General features: G+C 33.2%; 1 protein-coding gene across 1 annotated transcript; it reads left to right on the top strand.

Moving 5' to 3' along the window:
* Window positions 1–13,344: 13,344 nt before the first annotated feature.
* Window positions 13,345–19,805, top strand: LOC136802728 (uncharacterized). Its single transcript, XM_067059479.1, has 4 exons — window positions 13,345–13,424; window positions 14,834–15,124; window positions 15,484–15,597; window positions 19,326–19,805. Exons 1-4 carry the CDS (start codon window positions 13,364–13,366, stop codon window positions 19,481–19,483), a joined length of 624 nt encoding a protein of 207 aa, XP_066915580.1. The 5' UTR covers window positions 13,345–13,363; the 3' UTR covers window positions 19,484–19,805.
* Window positions 19,806–19,858: the final 53 nt, after the last annotated feature.

Below are 19,858 nucleotides of genomic sequence, written 5' to 3'. Positions count from 1 at the left end.
TGTTCTTCATTTCTTTCCACACAGCAAGCCCGCCATATTTATTTTCAATTTCGTTTTAACCAATCAAATACAATCTTACAGTAACATTACGTCATTCTATTACCACTCATATAGCTTTTAAATTCTACCAATACGGTAGAAATATTATTCATACTGTAATGGTAGATATAGAATTTACCGTAACTACCAATATAGTAGATTTACGATTTTTACATAAATACAAATATAGTAGAAATAAGTGTGAGGATGTGTTGGATTATTAGCTTTCAGCGATTGGTTCTATAAGTATAAGCAACGAGGGGACTGTGTTAAATCAGGAAATTTTTGTTTTTCTTATAAGCATCAACTTTATAAGAACACAATTCATAACAAACCAATGATTATTAGCTTTCGGTGATCGGTCTTTCAAAGTAAATATGGGATTGTGCCTAAAAAAGAAACATTTATTTTTCCTATAAGCATCAACTTGATAAGAACACAATTCACAACAAACCAATGATTATTAGCTTTCGGTGATCGGTTTTTCTTTCGATAGAGCCGTTGCAGAATGCTGATTCCACTTAGAAAAAAAATAATTTCTCTCCTTTTAGATGGCTTAAAGTTGAATATTTTGCCTTGGTTTAATTTATAGGGGGGGGGGGGGAATAAAAAAGGCATGTAATTTTTTTTAATATCTTTAACAATCAGTGTCAAAATATTGCTGAAATATATAACATTCTTCAGAATTTAAGTTCGAGCGAGAATCACACCTTCAATAATCCCACTCTATTTCATTGGATAATTCAATCAAATATGATAACTTTGCTCGTAGAACCATGAAAAGGAAAAGGGAGTTTTTTTATCATAAATTAGTCCATGTTTCGGCAGGGGGGGGTCACTTGGTCAATTTCAGACATCATGCCTGTTTTTGGGGTGGTGGTCAATCTTTCAAAATGTTAAAAAGCAGTTAGTACAGATGTGTACTAACTGCCAAAGGGGTGGTGTCTGAGAAAAGTTCAAGAAAAAAAACTGTACTAACTGCATTTCCTAGGAAGCTCTGACTACCAGATCTTCTTTCCAAAGGCTTAATATGCGCTTTTTTGTTTGAAATCTGTTCTTGGTTAGCTCTAATTTTGCTTCTGTTTTTCTGTGTCGTGCCGTTCTTTTAGAATCGTTGATGTTTACATAATCCGTTTTCGCTATAGAAACGGGGAAAATTTCCCGATTTTGCAAACAAAGATGGTACATAAAATCAAATATAAAGGAAATTATTTGTAAACTTAATGTCCAGAGATCCTGTTGACAGACCCTTTTTCAATGTCTAATACGGATTATCCTGCCCGTTGTTACCTGTTTTTTCATTAAACCCCCATTATTTTGCCTAGGAGCCGATTTTAGGGGGTGGTACCCAAAAAATAGAATTCAAAAACAGTTAGTACAAGTGTACTAACTGTCAATGGTGGTGGTCAAAAAAAAAATCGTCAAAAATCAGTTAGTCCGGATGATTTCTTGTACTAACTGCTTGCCCCCCCCCCCTGGTTTCGGTAGAAACAACCAATAGAATTTTACTTTATCTCACTGTAATGTAAAGAAATGCAATCCATATCTACAAAATCAATAAAATTTACATAGATCCGAGATCTCGAGTCGAGGTTTTATCGAAGATCTCATTATGTTGTACTTTTTTATTAGATTGTACCGATAAGATAAATAGAAAATCCAAATCTTTTGCTTTACCTTGCTAGATGGGTTCGCATCTTTTAAAAGAATTTGGATACTCTTTTTTTTTTAGGTTTCAGCCTAAAGATATTCTTAACATGTTCTCCCTTGTTAACTTTGTAATAACTACCGTATTTTTTCAAATAAACGCCCTGGGCGTCTTTTTAATTTTAACACTTTCAGGAGGGGTGTTTATTCGAGGGTATTTACCATTCTACCAAGAGTTATTTGATTCTCATAAAGTAGTTGCTTATAGGAAGAATTACTATGCTCATAATATTATACGCCTTTCCTTGTTTACTTTGTAAGAACTAAATACTGAAAGGTATATGGTCGTCTATGAAAAGCTATCGATTTGATTCTTATAAAATAGGTGCTTATAAGAAAAATAAATATGCTCATCTTATGCGCCGTTCCTTGTTTAATTTGTAAGAACTAATTACCGAAGGGCATTTCACCGTCTATCAAGAGTTATTGATTTGATTCTTATAAAGTATATGCTTATAAGAAATGATAATGCTCATATTATGCGTCATCCCTTATTTACTTTGTAAGAACTAATTACCGAAGGGTAAATGACCGTCTATCAAGAGTTATTGCTTTGATTCTTATAAAGTAGTTGCTTATAAGAAAAATAAATATGCTCATCTTATGCGCCGTTCCTTGTTTAATTTGTAAGAACTAATTACCGCAGGGTATTTCACCGTCTATCAAGATCAAGAGTTATTGATTTGATTCTTATAAAGTATATGCTTATAAGAAAAATAAACATGGTCATATTATGTGCCGTCCCTTGTTTACTTTGTAAGAACTAATTACCGAAAGGTATATGGTCGTCTATCAAGAGTTATTGCTTTGATTCTTATAAAGTAGTTGCTTATAAGAAATGATAATGCTCATATTATGCGTCATCCCTTATTTACTTTGTAAGAACTAATTACCGAAGGGTAAATGACCGTCTATCAAGAGTTATTGCTTTGATTCTTATAAAGTATATGCTTATAAGAAAAATAAATATGCTCATCTTATGCGCCGTTCCTTGTTTAATTTGTAAGAACTAATTACCGCAGGGTATTTCACCGTCTATCAAGATCAAGAGTTATTGCTTTGATTCTTATAAAGTAGTTGCTTATAAGAAAAATAAATATGCACATATTATGCGCCATCCCTTATTTACTTTGTAAAAACTAACAACCGAAGGGTATATCACAGTCTATCAAGAGTTATTGATTTGATTCTTATAAAGTACATGCTTATAAGAAAAATGAATATGCTTATATTATGTGCCGTTCCTTGTTTATTTTGTAAAAACTAATTACCGAAAGGTATATGGCCGTCTATCAAGAGTTATTGCTTTGATTCTTATAAAGATGATGCTTACAAGAAAAATAGTCCTATCCATTTTAGGCGCTATTCCATGTTTGCTTTGAAAGAACCAATCACCGAAAGTTAAAACTTAGTGGTTGAAAAGTTATAGATCATTTTCTTATAAAGATGATGCTTAAAAGAAAAATAATTATTTTCATTTAAGGCCCTATTCTATTCCATTCAAAAGTTATGGATATTTTTCTTATAAAGTTGATGCTTAGAAGATATTACTTCTTGTATTTGATAGATATTAGCTAAAATATCTAAGTCTTAAAAAGGTAAAAGTAATGGTAAAATGTATCAAGGGGGTACCATTGATTTTAAAGATCGTGTTTTACATATCTGCGCAGAAATTTAATTACATATCTGCGCAGCTCGAAATTACACAGTTGCGCAAAATAATTACATATTTGCGCAGAAATTACATATCTGCGCAAAATAATTACATATATGCGCAGAAATTACATATCTGCGCAAAAATTACATATCTGCGCATAACATCCATGAATTCGAGCTTTTTGTGTCTTTTTATTTTCTATTTCGCATTTTTGATGTAGATGCAGTAGTTTTTCTGCCTTTTTTAGGATGGAGAGTGTATAGGTGAAATTCTACTTTTATTTATATTTTTTCGCCGACCGACCGACCCTCTTTTTTTGGTAGCTAAAACAGTAAAACAGCAAATTAAAATGACCTCGCAATTTTGAACTTGAAAAAGTCCTGAACATGACCCAAACTGGGCCGTGCATGTTTTTGGGTGTGCTTGGGTAAGGTGTTTTCATAGACAAAAATCCAGAATTTGTTTGCTCAAATTTGGCCTAAACATCAATTTTCATGTTAAAAGAATGATTAGCTATTTTGTCCCAAACATTACCCAAAAATGTTAGGGGTGTTGTCCTGTCATACGGTCTATTGTTCACATAGTCGAAAAGTTTCTAAAAGATGGACACCTCTAATAACGGTACGTATATGAACTCTCAAAAATGACTCACTCGATAGCTTTCCAGTTCATCGTCTTATCCAATCGGCCACACAGATGTATGAACATTGTCAGCAATGATTAAGCATACTATGGTATACCATACCTATATTTGCCATGACCTGTATAATTTTACCCTGTCAAGGTATTAACTTCTTAAAGAAATGATTTTAGATCATTTCCAACATGCAGGAGCCGATCACTCATTGAGATTTTCAGGACTCTTTAGTTGAAGAGTGACTATATTGACTTTTATTCCTATTCTGTGAATTCTTGGACTGCAGAAAACGGACTGTAAACTCTGAAAGAAGAAGAAAAAGGAGAAGGAGAATTTTAAAAGTACTTCTTTCACAAAACCTATCATGTAGAAAGTATTTCTGTTCTGACAGCTAACACATGTGTGTCACCTTGACTCCATTCAACATTAACGAACATGTGGTCCATCAAAAATTTTATTTCCAAATTTATTTTTCTTAATAAAAATTTTTATTTTAGAAAATTCATTTAGTCATTTAATTAATAATTAATAATTAATAATTTTTTCAAGTTTTGCAGCTGGTGATAAAAAAAACTCAATTTGCGAGGCCCATAAGATTAATTTTGCGTCTGCCAAGGTAGACCTAAGTTGACAATCGCGGACCCGATTAAGTGGCCTCAAGCCTGAATTAACGGCCTAAAACCTAGAGAAAATACATCTAGCAGAAATTTGTTAATGATCTTTTTTATGAATTCAATCAAATTCAATCAAGATTTTATATGATCTTTTAATGGAAATATTATTGACAAAAAAGTTATAGTTAAGAGTTAAGTTAATTTTAAACTCAAAACAATCAAAATTCGAATGAATGAATGTCACGACAAATTATCCTTTTGCAATATAAAAAATAAAAAAGCATGCATGTCACCTTGACAACATTCTAACCCCTAGGTTTCTCAATTTCCTCAATTTATCAAACCACACATACATGTCCTATATTTTTGAACCGCAAAGAATACATACGTGTGTTAAGTTTGGTGAAAGGTGACCTTCTCTACAGAACTTGGTTTTAAATTAAAGGCTAGGATTAAGTTACCCAGCTGGCACACAACGTTGTTTCAACGTTCATTAAACGTTATATGGACGTTGTGAACGTTAGATAAACGTTGAAACAACGTTATGTGCCAGCTGGGTAATAGTTCAAAATACAATGTGGGGAGGCAAGAACTATCGGGTATGTTATAATTTTTGGTCAAGTTTTAATTTTTGGACAAGTTTTACTTTCGGAAAAAAAAATTCTAAAAAGTGACAAAAAGAAAAACGAATTAAAGATTCACCAAGATACATTCGACGTACTCTCTGGCGACGTAATTGATGACGTATATCAGGGATATGTTATAGCGGAGCTGGATGAAGGACGAGAATTCCTTAGCGGATTGCTTCTTTGTCTTTTCTATTGTAAACTGTTGATAATAGAAATCCATCTGTCCCCTTGAGTGTTCTGTTTTTATAAGAAAAATGAAGCAGACAAAGTATTCATGCAGTACGTTTGCACATATTTTGCTATAATGTTCCCCTTTTTCATCAAAATAATATTTGTAGAAGATACCTCAAAAGCTTCCTTGTAAATAAAATCTATTTTTATGAGCGTGTGTTATGAATTTGAGAAGCTTTTATGATTTCTCTTTAAAAATTTCGGATGTAAATATTTTGACAAATATTGTTTCAATTGACTTGAAATTTTTTCCATAATCAGACATACCGACTTACTATCTGAAAATATCAGTTAGAAAGTGAGGCACCCCGCGGTGTAGCGCGGTATTTCAAATGAAAAAGTACTAATTATAATCTCACAGAAGAAATTTGTTATAACTTCATTAATGAAAAAATGTTTTTCATTTTTTTAAATCGCATTCACCAATGTTTTACAGACCCTCTTGATAATTAAAAGTTTTTAATCGTGAACGATAAATGCAGCAGCAGAATCATTGGCTAAGCGGAAATCCAAATTTCACGAGTTTGTGATTAAAAAAGTTAAATTTCATATCAAATTTTAATGTCAGGGACAGAGATAGAACAAGGCTTTTTTAAATGTGCGTTATCCAGCTCCGCTATAACATATCCCTGCGTATATCAACAACGTTGCTGTGACGTATATTACTCTGCTACTTTCCTAGATCGCAGTTTGGCTGTTGTAGTAAGACTTTCAATAAACGAGGTAGACGCGTTTATAAAAGCTCCTTTGTCTTATTTAACCCTTTAAGTGCCGATGAGTTAGAACTCGTCATTCGTAAACCTAAAAAGTATGCAAATCCTCATCCTGAATTTCTCTTTATTTGCCAGAGTTTATTGAAAAGACTTTTCGCAACAATAAGTTTTGAACAAAGTTTTTGTGTAGTACATGGCTCCCGGTGTGCTACTCATAGGTGCCAAATAAACGGGGGGGGGGGTTCGAATAAACGGGGGGGGGGGGGTAGAAAATTTTCAAATTAAATAAACGGGGGGGACCTAATTACCGGGGGGGGGGGTAGAAAATGGACCTTAAAAAAACCCTAAGAAGGGTCAAAATAGACTAAATTTAGGCTTTTTAGAGTAAAACAAGGAACTTTCCTTTTGGTAGCTGGGAATTGTTTCAAAAATTAATAAACAGGGGGGTCCTAATAAGGTCCGGGGGGGGGTAGGAAAAAAATCGAAAAATTAAAAAGCGGGGGGGGGGCCGTTTATTTGGCACCTAAGAGTAATCAAATTGAGGGGGAGAAAACTTTTCTAAACGACTTTTCACCCTTATTTCACCCCTCTAAACGGTGTATATAAGATTTTTTAAAGTAAAAAAAATATTTTGCAAAATAGTGGAGTGATAGGGCCATGTAGTACTTTTGAAAAGGTTGTATGTCCTTTAGCGAAAACATGACTTAAAATTTTTGCCATCTGGTAAACAAATCAAAAATCGTAATGACATATTTCTAAAAGTCATTGGCATACTTGAGAACACTTTTTTTTGTCGTGGCAAATAAATTACACCGCCTTATTTTTTGCTTGGCAAACAAAAGATGCTTTTCTAAAAAAGCGCAGCAAACAAAAAGAATCTTTGAAGAAAGCCGTGGCACTTAAAGGGTTATTCGTAAGGACTTAATTTCGCTAATTGCAAAGTTTGAAACATGACTTAAAATTATACCATCTGGCACAAAAATCAAAAATCGTAATGAAAGTCATTGGAATACTTGAGAACACTTTTTTTTAGTCGTGGCAAATAAATTACACCGCCTTATTTTTTGCTCGGCAAACAAAAAAGTTTTTCTAAAAAAGCGCGGCAAACCAAAAGAATCTTTGAAGAAAGCCGTGGCACTTAAAGAGTTATTATTATCCATATAGCGGTCATTAAGTAAGCCATTAAAGGTTCAATCGGCGGGCGGTATTGAAAGGTTCTGTGATTCAAATTGTCATACCCGCGCTGAGGAAACTAAAGCGACAGGCTTCAGAGGGCCAAAATATCATTAACGGCCCGGGTATAGGGCAATAACATCATTTGCGGCCCGCTCGGAATTGGATTGAAGTTGTTGCATTGAAGCGAAGAGACTAAACTAACGTCAGAAAAAAACACTTTTTGGTCATTTGCGGCCCGCTCGCAAGGTGCTAAAAATTTGTTGAAGACATTGCATTGAAGCGAAAAAAAATTGGTTGACGCTAGAAAAAAACGTTGTTTGAATGTCCGATATGGATAATAATAGTAATAGCGTTAAGTTTTCGTTCGTTGATGTCATTAATTCTGCCCTTGCAATTTGATTATTAGCCCTCTAGTGCCATTTGCGCCCTCCGCTTCGCGTCGGGCCCAAATGACACTATCGGGCGAATAATCAAACTACGCGAGCAGAAAATAACAACAACGACCTCAAACTGAACGCTATTGTTATATTCGTAAGGACGTAGTTTCGCTAATTGCACTGTTTGAAACATGACTTAAAATTATACCATCTGGCGCAAAAATCAAAAATCGTAATGAAAGTCATTGGAATACATGAGATCACTTTTTTTCAGTCGTGGCAAATAAATTACACCACCTTATTTTTTGCTTGGCAAACAAAAGATGCTTTTCTAAAAAATCGCGGCAAACCAAAAGAATCTTTGAATAAAGCCGTGGCACTTAAAGGGTTATTGACATAAGTCTACGTAAGGACTTAATTTCGCTGATTGTACTGTTTGAACATTATATTTTCACTATTTTTTTCCGTTGTTATTACCATGGTGGTAACAGGAGTTTAATCTTTCGGTAATTGGTCGTTAAAGTCTTTTGATTTCTTTTATAAAATATATCAAAAGAAAGTACTAGGCTCGCCCGAAAAAAACACGACTTTTTAGTAAAACTCAAGTACCACAAGTAGTTATTAAGCGCTCTTCATAGGTTAAAAATATTACGCTACTCAAATATTCGAACAGTTATGTTGCCAAAAGTGTACATTAGTAAAATAACATGAAGAGCAGTATCTTCAAATATACGGTTTTTATAGGAAAAACCAGTAAGTCATATGATTCGGGCTGGGCTGCTCTTAATTTTATGTGAGTTTTTCAGGCTTAAATTTCAATATTAATGAAAATGGAAAGCTGTACTTCTCAGTAATTTCTGAAATCTGAGGCTCAGATTCTTCTTAATTTGTTCTTAGGTTTTGGCCTAATTTCAGCCTCGTATTCTTATGAAATTGTTCTTATATAAAACGTTTAGACAAGGCACGGATGTCACTCTAAGTAGACTGTAAATCACCCCCTTGACACATTTGTTAACATTTGAAAGAATTTTGTCTCAGATGAGAGGTCACTCTTAACAAAAATTACTGTAGGGCTAAGATCATTCCTCTTGAACGCAAATTCAACTCTATGTGTTCGTTTTGCTGCGGTGGCACCTTAATGAAAGTTATGGCTAGTTATAAATCGTTATTTAGCAATAGAGTTTAAAGTCAAAAGTGGAAACATGACTTAAAATTATGCCATCTGGCACAAAAATTAAAAATCGTAATGACATATTTCTAAGTCATTGGCATACTTGAGAACACTTTTTTTTGTCGTGTCAAATAAATTACAGCGCCTTATTTTTTGCTTGGCAAACAAAAAAGTTTTTCTAAAAAATCGCGGCAAACAAAAAGAATCTTTGAATAAAGCCGTGGCACTTTAGGGTTATTGACAAAAGTCTACGTAAGGACTTAATTTCGCTGATTGTACTGTTTGAACATTATATTTTCACTATTTTTTTGCGTTGTTATCACCATGGAGGTAAAGGAGTTTAATCTTTCGGTAATTGGTCGTTAAAGTCTTTTGATTTCTTTCTCAAGATCGCTCTGAGTATTCTCACTGTCAGTATTGAATATTTCTAGCCCTCTAATATATGAAAATTAAATAAAACTTCATCCATTAAACAAGTTTCTGTTCAATTTCGTTATCCGTTAAATTTTGTTCTGAAAAGATATTTTCTCAAGCCAAAAAATGAGAAGTTCTCTAGCACACACGGTTCCAGACTCAATTTGTAGACACAAAGTCGCTGAATGATTTTGGAGGAAAGTTTCAAGCAATAGGATTCACCTTGAAGAAAACATTGATGGAAAAAATCTTAACATTTTGATGAAGGTTTTGAAAATTTACAGGCCTTTATTTAGTCCAAATATTTTCTTACCCCGATGTCAGACACAATGAATCTCTTCTCATCTATAGTCTATTTGAAATTAGCTGGTAGTCTTCTTTCAAACTTCTATAACTTTTGATGGAACTTGAATTAATTAGTTAGCTACTTTATGCTACTTGAAATTTTTCAAAAAGTTTTACTCCATCGAAAGATGTAAAGTGTGTCTCAAAATAATTTGCAGCTAAAAGATAGAGATAAAAATGGGTTGTAACTTTTGATAGAATTCGAATTAAGTTATGATTTTGTGCTCACTGAAAAGATATTTGTGAGTGGAATATTATCAAGCAAAAATAAATTTGAAAAAAAAGAAAAATGAAAATGAAAAATGAACAAGAAAAAAATCAACTTCTTGTAGAAATGTGGTATGATTACCATTTTCACAGGAATGGTTTTTAAATCTTAGATCATCATCACTATGAAAAAAATTTTCAAAAATATTCATTCAATCAAAAGATATCAAACAAAAAGTATTGCTGGTTGACTCTATAAAGTAGGAAAAAACGACAAAAAAACAGCCTTTTGTCAATCAACCAATGACAAACTTTATTTGATATCTTTTGATTGAATGAATATTGTTGAAAATTATTTTGAGACAGAAGTCAAAAGTTTATCAATGATTGAATTCAGAAATCATCAAAAACAACAAAACAGAGCCCTTTTTTAAGTCAACCAGTTTCAAGCTGTATTTTTTTTATTATATGAGTATTTTTTAATTTTCTTTCGCATTTATGACGTTATAAGATTGAAGAATCTCTGAAATAAAAATGAAGATCATAGCATTATGATATAAGAAGTTGATTTTCTTCTCGTCCATTTTTTATCTTCGCTTTTCCAATTTTTAAATTTTTTTTTTGATAATAATCCACTCTGGATTATTTTTTTAACGAGCACAAAATTCAATCACAACTAATTCAAGTTCCATCAAAAGTTATTGAGGTTTGAAAGAATACTACCAGGTAATTTAAAATAGACTTTAATTTCTAAAGCTTAAATAAATCAATAAGATCTCACCTATGAATAAAAGAGCTCATTAAAAATATACACGATATATGAGATAGCTGCGTTTAGACCAGCCTGGCATTTGTAATTGCTTGCAGTATTCTTTTGAATTCTATTGTTCCGCGAAATTGTTCGGTTTGTCAAATGCCTAATGATGCCAGCGTGTTGGCATTTCGTTGGCATTTGAAATGCCATTTTGAGCAAAGGAATCCCCTTTTCTGGCATTTCAAATCAAACAAAGGAACCAAAACAAAGAGAAAAAATGACATTTTTGATTTTTTAAAGTATTTGCACGTTTTTTATTCAGTTCTTTCTATAGATTGTAAAATTTGCAAGACTTGCCATAGCCTAGCCCTACGGCAAAAAGTTTCAGTCTTAATGACTGCAGTTTTTGAGAAATTCCATGCTTTTTATTGTTTGATCTGTCAAAGTTGAACTTGAGGGAATCACCTTTTCAGTAAAGACTCTAAAAAGACGATTCCTTAAATGCCATCACAGAAAATACAATGGAAAAGCTATTAAAATCGAATCCCTCATGAGCAAATGCCAAATTACAAATGCCAGTTGGTCTAAACGCAGCCGATGTTGAGTATTACATCGTAACCTTTTTAATCGTAGGGCGGGCTTGGTTACAATAGCATATATCTCACTGTGATTGTTGAACTATGATTATCCTATGCTTTTTCTAGATCAATTAAATAACTCAATTCATCTAAAGTCTATTCACGATAAGTGTGCACTCTTTTTTCTTTTACCTATAACTTTTGAAAGAATTCTTCAATCTTTATAAATTTGGTATCATTGGAAAGATATTAGTGAGTGAAACAATTCGAAATAAAAAAACCGATAAAAAAATTCTAAAAATGAAGATGAAAATAAAGAAGAAAAAAATGAAGATCTTGTAGAAAAGTGCTATAACTTTCATTTTCGCTGGAGAGATTTCTTGATCTTAGGAGATCATCACTGTGAAGAAATTTCACTAAAATATTTATTCAATATAAAGTTATGATACAAAGTTAATAAGTGATTGAACCCCAAAACAGCAAAAAACAGCAGAAAACAGCGTTTTTAGACGTCAATCAGCTTATAACTTTGTTTGATATCTTCTTACTGAATGATTATTTTTGAGAATTTTTTTCACAGTGATGACGTTCGATGATTAAGGATTCACTTCAGTGAAAATGATAGTTATAGCACTTTCCTACAAGATCTTAATTTTTTTCATCTTCATTTTCGTAATCTCCTCAAAGTTTTTTTTATTTCAAATTGTTCCACTCACTAATATCTTTTCAATGATACCAAATTTATAAAGACTGAAGAATTCCTTCAAAAGTTATAGGTAAATGAAAAAAGAGTGCACCCTTATCGTGAATAGACTTTAATACCAATGCCAAAAAAAAATTATTTGAATCTTTTCTTAGCTCTCTTAGAAAAGCCCAAGTTCAAAGGCATTTCAAATTTGAAGAAAAGCTAGCACTTTTTCATCCAGCCGAGGTAAAAATAATTGCTAATAACTGGATTTCCATGTTTTTGTGACGGGAGATTTGAATTCCATTGTTCTCAAGTCAGAAAAATCAGCAGGGAGGACCAATGTTTAATGATATTAATTTACCACTGGGGGAGATAGTTTGGCTAAATTTTTCAGTGGAAGGAGGTCCAATCGGGTTTGTGAGGACAACATTCCATGAAATTAACGAATTATCATCCCATTAAAATGTGTTTAGGCTTTTTAGCGAGGGTTCGTTTATTGATTAATTTCAGTGAGGACAAATGTTCTAAAACAACACTACATCTCGATGGTAATATATTTAAACTATTTACTCAACATGCATTTAGGTTAATAGACACAGAATTATATTAACAACATTATTGACATATGCTCTTTTGTTTAGAGAGTGTCGACATTCACATTTTCGCCTTATGTCCTGTCATTTTTTTTAATCAATCGTTTATATATTGTTGGATTTAGATTTTAATTCATTTCGATGCTTTTGTTTCATCGATCAAGACATTTTCTTGACACTTGTACAAGAACATTGTAAGGCGTGGTTTCTTATTGGGTTAAAGGTACTTTTAGTTTTTTTCTGGTGCAGTAATTGTCTTTTTTAGTAGATACTTTAGTACTTTATCAATCAGATAATAAACGTTCTTTTTTGGGATTTTCTTAACTTTTTGAGTTTTAAGCCTAAAACTATATTCTTAACATGTTCTTATTTTCGCCATTTTTGAATATTTTCATCTATTTTTTTTTTTAATTGGCTGTTTTAAGGTCAACAAAGCCTTAAAATATTCGTACAGCGTGTTCTTAACATTTAGACCATAGAAGCCTTATATTCTTATATAGTTTTTCTTAAGAATAAAAAACGTTTAGCCGTACGTGTCATAAGCCCTCCTTTGCAGTGTTTTGATTTCTGCAAGCAATTTTAGCCTACAGTACCGTATACCTTTCTGGGGGTATTCTGCATATTTTTCCAACAGTTTTCAACTATTCTCCCTTAAAAATGTAATAAGCAATACACACTGATTAGTGACCATAGAAAACTTGGAAGAAGGTTTAAAAGGAATTGAAATGTATTTCCAGAAAAACCCAGCAGTTCCTTCTACCCAAAAAGAAACCTTTCTTAAAGTACCAATCTTTACTTTCTTTAATTATAATAGTATATCAAAAAAAATTTGAATGATGATTAAATTGGCGTTGATCACCTTCTTTGTTTCGTCCAGCTTTGCCGATAAATATTGTAAGTATTTGCTCTTTTATCATCATCATAAGAATGGTGTTTTCCAATTCATCATGAATATTCTTATCTTTTTGGGAGAAATTATCCTGAAACATTCTTATACTATGGTTAGCTTTGGATCCAATCCCGGCCAAAATCTAACACTTGATACCTAGCTCAAGCAAAAATTTGCTATTAGCATTACTGGGGAATAATTGGCAATTTAATTGCAAAATACTCTAAAAATGATATTCTTGGGAATACTTGATATGAGAAACCTGCATTCTCGGGGTTTACTACATTCTCGGGGTCAGGTGCTGTATGTATAAACTGATTCGATCATTCACAAGGAAAATATTTTGGTCAAAGCTGCGAAATTCTCCCCTTCTAGCACAACGACCAAGAACCTGAGAAACATTGCGTTCAAAGTGAAAAGTGCTTATAAAAAATATCGAAATCCTGGTTTAAAAAAAAAATTATTTCAATTTCGATATCTACCACGGCTGCCATTTGCAGACATTTCATAAGTAACATAAGATTCTACAACTTAGGTTCAATAGATGAATGGCGCATTTTTTAGTCTATTTTCCCAAACCTCTGATCTATTACCCTGAGTATCAAAGGTTAAGAATATTTCAGCCTCTGAAGACCAATAATAGAAATTTTATTGCGCATGTGTCAATCTAATCACTGTAAATAGAATCAAAGATGAAGAGCAAATATTACCATATTAATGTCTAGCAGACTGTATCAGTATGCAGTTTACTATTTACGAATTCCCCAGAAACCTCAAAGTGTAATTGATATGAGTTTCTTTCGAAAGAAATCTTATCCCAAAATGTATAAAACAGTAATTATTAAACTTTTAATTATGGAAACACTTTAATTGAATTGAAATAATAAACAGACTTTATTTTATGATTCTCTATGACTGACTCTTTTTGAAAAGCATTGATGACATTTTTGAATTGTGTTTTCAACGACGGGAATAAAAATATCAACTTTGAACTTCATCCAAGATCTTGGATGGTCGTCATGGTTACTTTTCTTTGCGTTGATTGCGCGCTGAATAGAATCTGGATTGGTCGGCACAGCGTCAATATATGATTTCGACCTGTGCTTTTCACGGTACTGATCTATAAAAAAAAGATATCCTCTGAGTTGCATAACTTTGCTGAAACCTGCTTTTGCGGGGGGAGGGGTATATTTCGGCTTTTACGGATACTCCCATAGAATTGAGCTGATTATAATCCATTTGATACAGTAATATTATTGTTATATAATAATACTATAATCGTAAGAAGATAGTATCAGTTTGCATAAACGATAATTTTCCCTTCCATTATTTTTGCTTATGTCTCATCAATTAGTCGTCTAGCATCATAAATTTGACTTATAGATATCAAGAAAACATATCTGTATTATTTCAGCTGTTGAATCTTGCCGAGAGGTGTACACAAATTGGAATGATGATGGAAACGGTGGCCTTGTTTATTTGGACAGGCACGACGTTCGATGCAAAGGCAACGAATACATCAAATATATGAAATTGCAAAGAAAATATGTAGGCTGGTTCAAACATGAAATACGTTATAAGTATATATGTTGTCCAACGGCTGCATGTATAAATGAGCATCATTCGACTCAGGACAGATATAATGGTGGTGGTCAAGGGAACGCTTTCACCTTAAAACACCAGTCAGTTGATTGCGGAAAAAATGGTTAGTATAAGAAAATTACCATGACAAACATTCATAGAATAAATTGAAGCACATATGATAATGATAATGATGGGTTATAAGGGAAGGTTTATTCGATAGAAGATTCCCTTGAAAATCTAATTAAAGAGCATCATTTGTATTTGTAAGATAATTATCGTCAATCTCCACATATAAAGATTCAGAGAAAGCTAAACCAGGCCTGGCTAAACTATCGTACTCATGGTTTCTCCGGAACGTTAATTTATCTGTATAAAGAGTCAATTTCGGTTTTAACTCGTCATTGTGAAAATTCCAGTAGCCTTTATTTCTGTTATAATTAAAATTAACTTTAAAAGCTTTATATTATTTCAATACGACAGCTTTGCAACAGGTCAAACTTGTGAGAACTGGCGACAATATTCGATACGATTATACATGCTGCAAAAAACCTAACCCTTCACTCACCACATCATGTAAACCGGAAAAAAGAACAGGTATAAAAAACATAGTAAATAATCGGTTATTCGCAGGGAGCTAAGGAAAGGGTTTGGAGTATTTTCCGAAAACCTTTTTTGTATAAAATGTTCAACTCTGAAATTTTAAAAACTCGTTATTTATGTCCTCGTGTGGCGTGGATCATCGATTTTATCTTATCGTTTTTCACATAATTCTAGCCCTTATTGAGAAATTAAGTCCCCGCAACAAAATCTAAAATCTGAATTGAAGTCACATTTCCCAACAAATAGAAAGAAATTTAGGGGGAAAGAGTCCGACTTATTCATTTAAGTTTCACCGCAAATTACCAGTAAGAACAAAATTTGGCAAAAACAGTACATTACGTTGCTTTAATTAACTGAAAATTTCAAACTTCAATGATACTCTAGGCGATGGTGACACTTTGGTATGAAAAATCACTTATTACAGATAACTCAGGCCTTCTGATTTGTATATGAGCAACAGTTTCTTTAAGATTTAGAGCCCCTTTTTAGCGTCTTTGCGAAAGCCATATAGACACCCTTGATTTACATCATTGACCAATTTCATACTTGACAAAAGCACAAAAGCTAAAGGCCGCTCTCCACTTGCGCGTGCTTTAATCGCACTTTTTGGCTTCAATCCTTTTTGCTTGGAAAAAAGATTACGTCATAAAAATGTAGCGCGCGCTCGAAAAAAAAGTTGAACACATTTCAACTTTTTTCAACCGTTACGTCAGATCACGCCAATGGAATTTCTTCATTTTTCTTTTGACAAATAGCGTGGAAGCTTTGCTCGAAAAAGTGCGATTGAAGCGCGCGCAAGTGGAGACCGGCCTTAACCCAAAAATCAGCAAAAGTCACAAAATTTCAGCCTTTAAAGTGATTTCCAACATTTTTTAAATAATTGGTACTATCTAGTATGTTACTCATGAAAGCATCTTTAGAAAATTTTCAAAAGATCGGCACTGGTTTAAACGGCCTACTTTTTTGTCGATCTTAATTCAAACAATAATGTTTTCATGTGAAAAGACACCAATGATCCGTGTTAGCTATGCTAGCGAATATCAACACACCTTGGGCATCATTATGCGCAAGGTTGTTGATATAGCTATCAGGTCCTAGAGATAATTTAATATTGGAAATAGAGTATATCGGAGTTCATAGAGTAAAGACATAAGAAAACCGTAGTTACAAACTCTTACATTTATCACACCCCCAGAACAACATTTTGTTAGCTCACAAGGCTAACAAATGGAGGTTCTACCGAGATCGTAATGATTCGGAAGTTGTTGTGTTGTTCTGGGGATGCGATACGAGAGTGAGTTAGCTTGAGAGCTATAAAGATGAACAAAACAGTGTTGAACATTTGCATAAAATATTTTAGCATGAACATTTGAGATGTTTCATGGTTGGAATGGTCAAATGATACATTGAGTTGAAATGGCCATTCGAAGTTTCTTGAATTAAAAAGTTTCTTGGAATTGACTTATTGATTGATATTGTTATGGTATGGATATGATTTGGTGAAATCATTTGTTGTCCTGAGCAGGACTATAAAATGTTCTGGGGCTCCCTTGAGCAAGGACAGTACCCCAAAGCTCCCCTTTTTCAGGGTTACGACGAAGTTAATTAACGTATAATGACAGTTACAAGAGGTACGTGTGTACGAATTTTTGTGATTTGTGGGTATTTATGAGAAAATACGAATGTTGTGACTTACAAATATTTATGGTGAAATACGTATCATGAGTAATATAGCCAAAGGAAGGCGAGTAGCAATACACAGATGAATATGTTCCTAATGAGAAAGACAACGGTGTATTTGCTTAACGTAAGCACACATTGAAATGGTAGTCCAGCAAGATTACACATTTAAACGTAAACACGCTTTGGGAAGGCATCAAATAGAAATGAAGTATTAAACAAATAGAGGCACCAAAGATTATGTACCGTATGGGAAAGAGGAATCCCAGAAAGATGTAAAGGAAAAACTTTCGAAATCAGCAAAAGGCTAAGAATTCAATATAAAAAAAAAAGGGATGAGAAATATTATGCGCAAAATGAGAGAAAAATTAAAATAAAATTAGAAGATTTAAATTAAAATCAATGAATCAAGCATGAACACATGCTGAATGTGAGGAAGCAGTTAAGCGAATAACTTGACTAAATTCAAAATCTCATCACAGAGAGATGAAAAAAGCTGTTTATCAAGCTGAAAAGTTTTGAAAACAAAGCAAACAAACGGAATATTGTCTAAATGTTTCGAGAAATTGTACCCAAGATGAGGTAAACATAAACAATGGAGAAATTATCTCAACATAGATTAGATAACAAAAGTAATTGTTTCTAAACAAATATACAGATTCAAACAAACAGCCGCTTTCAAACAAGCATTCAATCATACAAGCAGTGATATCTGAAAAATCTGTGCCAGACGAAGCAAATTACTCAGCAGAAGAAGAAAGCGAGTCAAAAACAAGCTTATCTTCAATCGAAGAAAACGAAGAAGCTAAAAAGGAACAGTCAAACACACCGTTATCAATAGAAGAATGGTTAAAATGTCCTGAAAGACATAGTTTAGTGGTCAAAGATGTCCGAAGTGAAGGAACGCATGGTTTCACTGAGAAAACAGAATAACATAACAAAACATTATGAAGAAGCTGCCCATGGTTACGTCGCAGTAAAAACGATTGCATCGAGAGAAGAATGCTAAGTTGATCCATGGTTGTAAGACGCAGAGAAACGCAGTAACAGCTTTCCAAGATAATTATGCGTTATCAGATTCTTAAAAGTAAGGTGAATCATGCGGAACTCGACAAGAGACTCGACAACAGAAATCTGAACTATCTTCATCAAGAAACTAAAGCATCAAAATTCTGATAAGGACAAAGATAAGGAGTACAATTATGAGCATATGAACAATGAAGAGGCATAAGTTATAGCAGGAAACTTAAAGCGCAAAACGAAAGACTTCAAGCCAAGATTGAACACTTTCGTGAGAAAATGAGTTTCACTAATTGCGCACTTTATTACATAACATATTGCAACTGTTAGATATCAGAAGAGATGATGTATTTGAAAGAAAACTTGAGTTGCCAGACATGAGATGTTAGATATTATCGCCATGAACAGTGAACGATATGAGAATTCGCTACCCTCCATCGCATTGAAAATTGACACTCATTCTATCCGACGACGAAGTCTTTCTGACACTAATGGTTCAATTAACATTTTATTATATCACTAGAAATAAATATTTTATTATTTAAGGCTGTGAACCGTTAGGGTACCAGTAAAAAGAAATTGTTTTATTTAAGAGATTATTTTACAAAATTTGTGGTATTTTATTAGGAGAAAATGTGGAACATTTTTTTATTTCAACGGGGCTGTTAGCTATGCTAGCGAATATCAACACACCTTGGGCATCATTATGCGCAAGGTTGTTGATATAGCTATCAGGTCCTAGAGATAATTTAATATTGGAAATAGAGTATATCGGAGTTCATAGAGTAAAGACATAAGAAAACCGTAGTTACAAACTCTTACATTTATCACACCCCCAGAACAACATTTTGTTAGCTCACAAGGCTAACAATCCGCATCATATCGAATGGTGCCATAAAATACTTTTTGAAATTGATATGGGAAGTATTATACTCATAGCTGTTTATACGCATTGATGGAAAAAAATTCCACTGGGGCTGTCAGACAAGGTTGTCTTAAATTTTCTTTTCTTTAAATTTCAGAACCCAAGGATGCTGGTCATGGCAATGCAGCTTACCTTGATCGACATACTATAAGCTGTCATGGTACCGATTACTATCTTGCATCTTTTAGGCTTTATGAGCTGCGTTTCGTTTACAACAGATCACTATATATTATTCGATGTTGTAAAATTAATTAAGCCATCTGAAGAGAGTTTGATCTTAGGGATAAACACAGAAGTAGAAAAGAAGAAGAACAAAAATAAAACACAATATTATCAGGAAAATAGATAAGAGATAATTCCTCTAGTGAAAAGGACTTTTCAGTATTTGATGTTCACAGATATGTAATTGAAATGCAACTAAGATGTGAAAATTCGAATTTTCGGACTTGATAGTTGTATATTAACCATCCATAACTGGGTATCTCTGGAAGGCAATAATTACGAATGGTAATTATTGAGCAAGTAGCTCAGCTCAAAATTACATATATCTGCGTGGGGGTTGATTAGGGGTGATTGTTTTNACGCGAATGTCGTGGTTCGACCCCCACACTGGCCATGTATTGTATTTAA

This window comes from Clytia hemisphaerica, unplaced genomic scaffold (assembly GCF_902728285.1).
Source record: "Clytia hemisphaerica strain Z4C2 unplaced genomic scaffold, Clytia hemisphaerica genome assembly, whole genome shotgun sequence".
In the NCBI taxonomy this organism is placed as follows: Eukaryota; Metazoa; Cnidaria; class Hydrozoa; order Leptothecata; family Clytiidae; genus Clytia; species Clytia hemisphaerica.
This window is presented reverse-complemented; position numbering and strand designations above follow the sequence as displayed.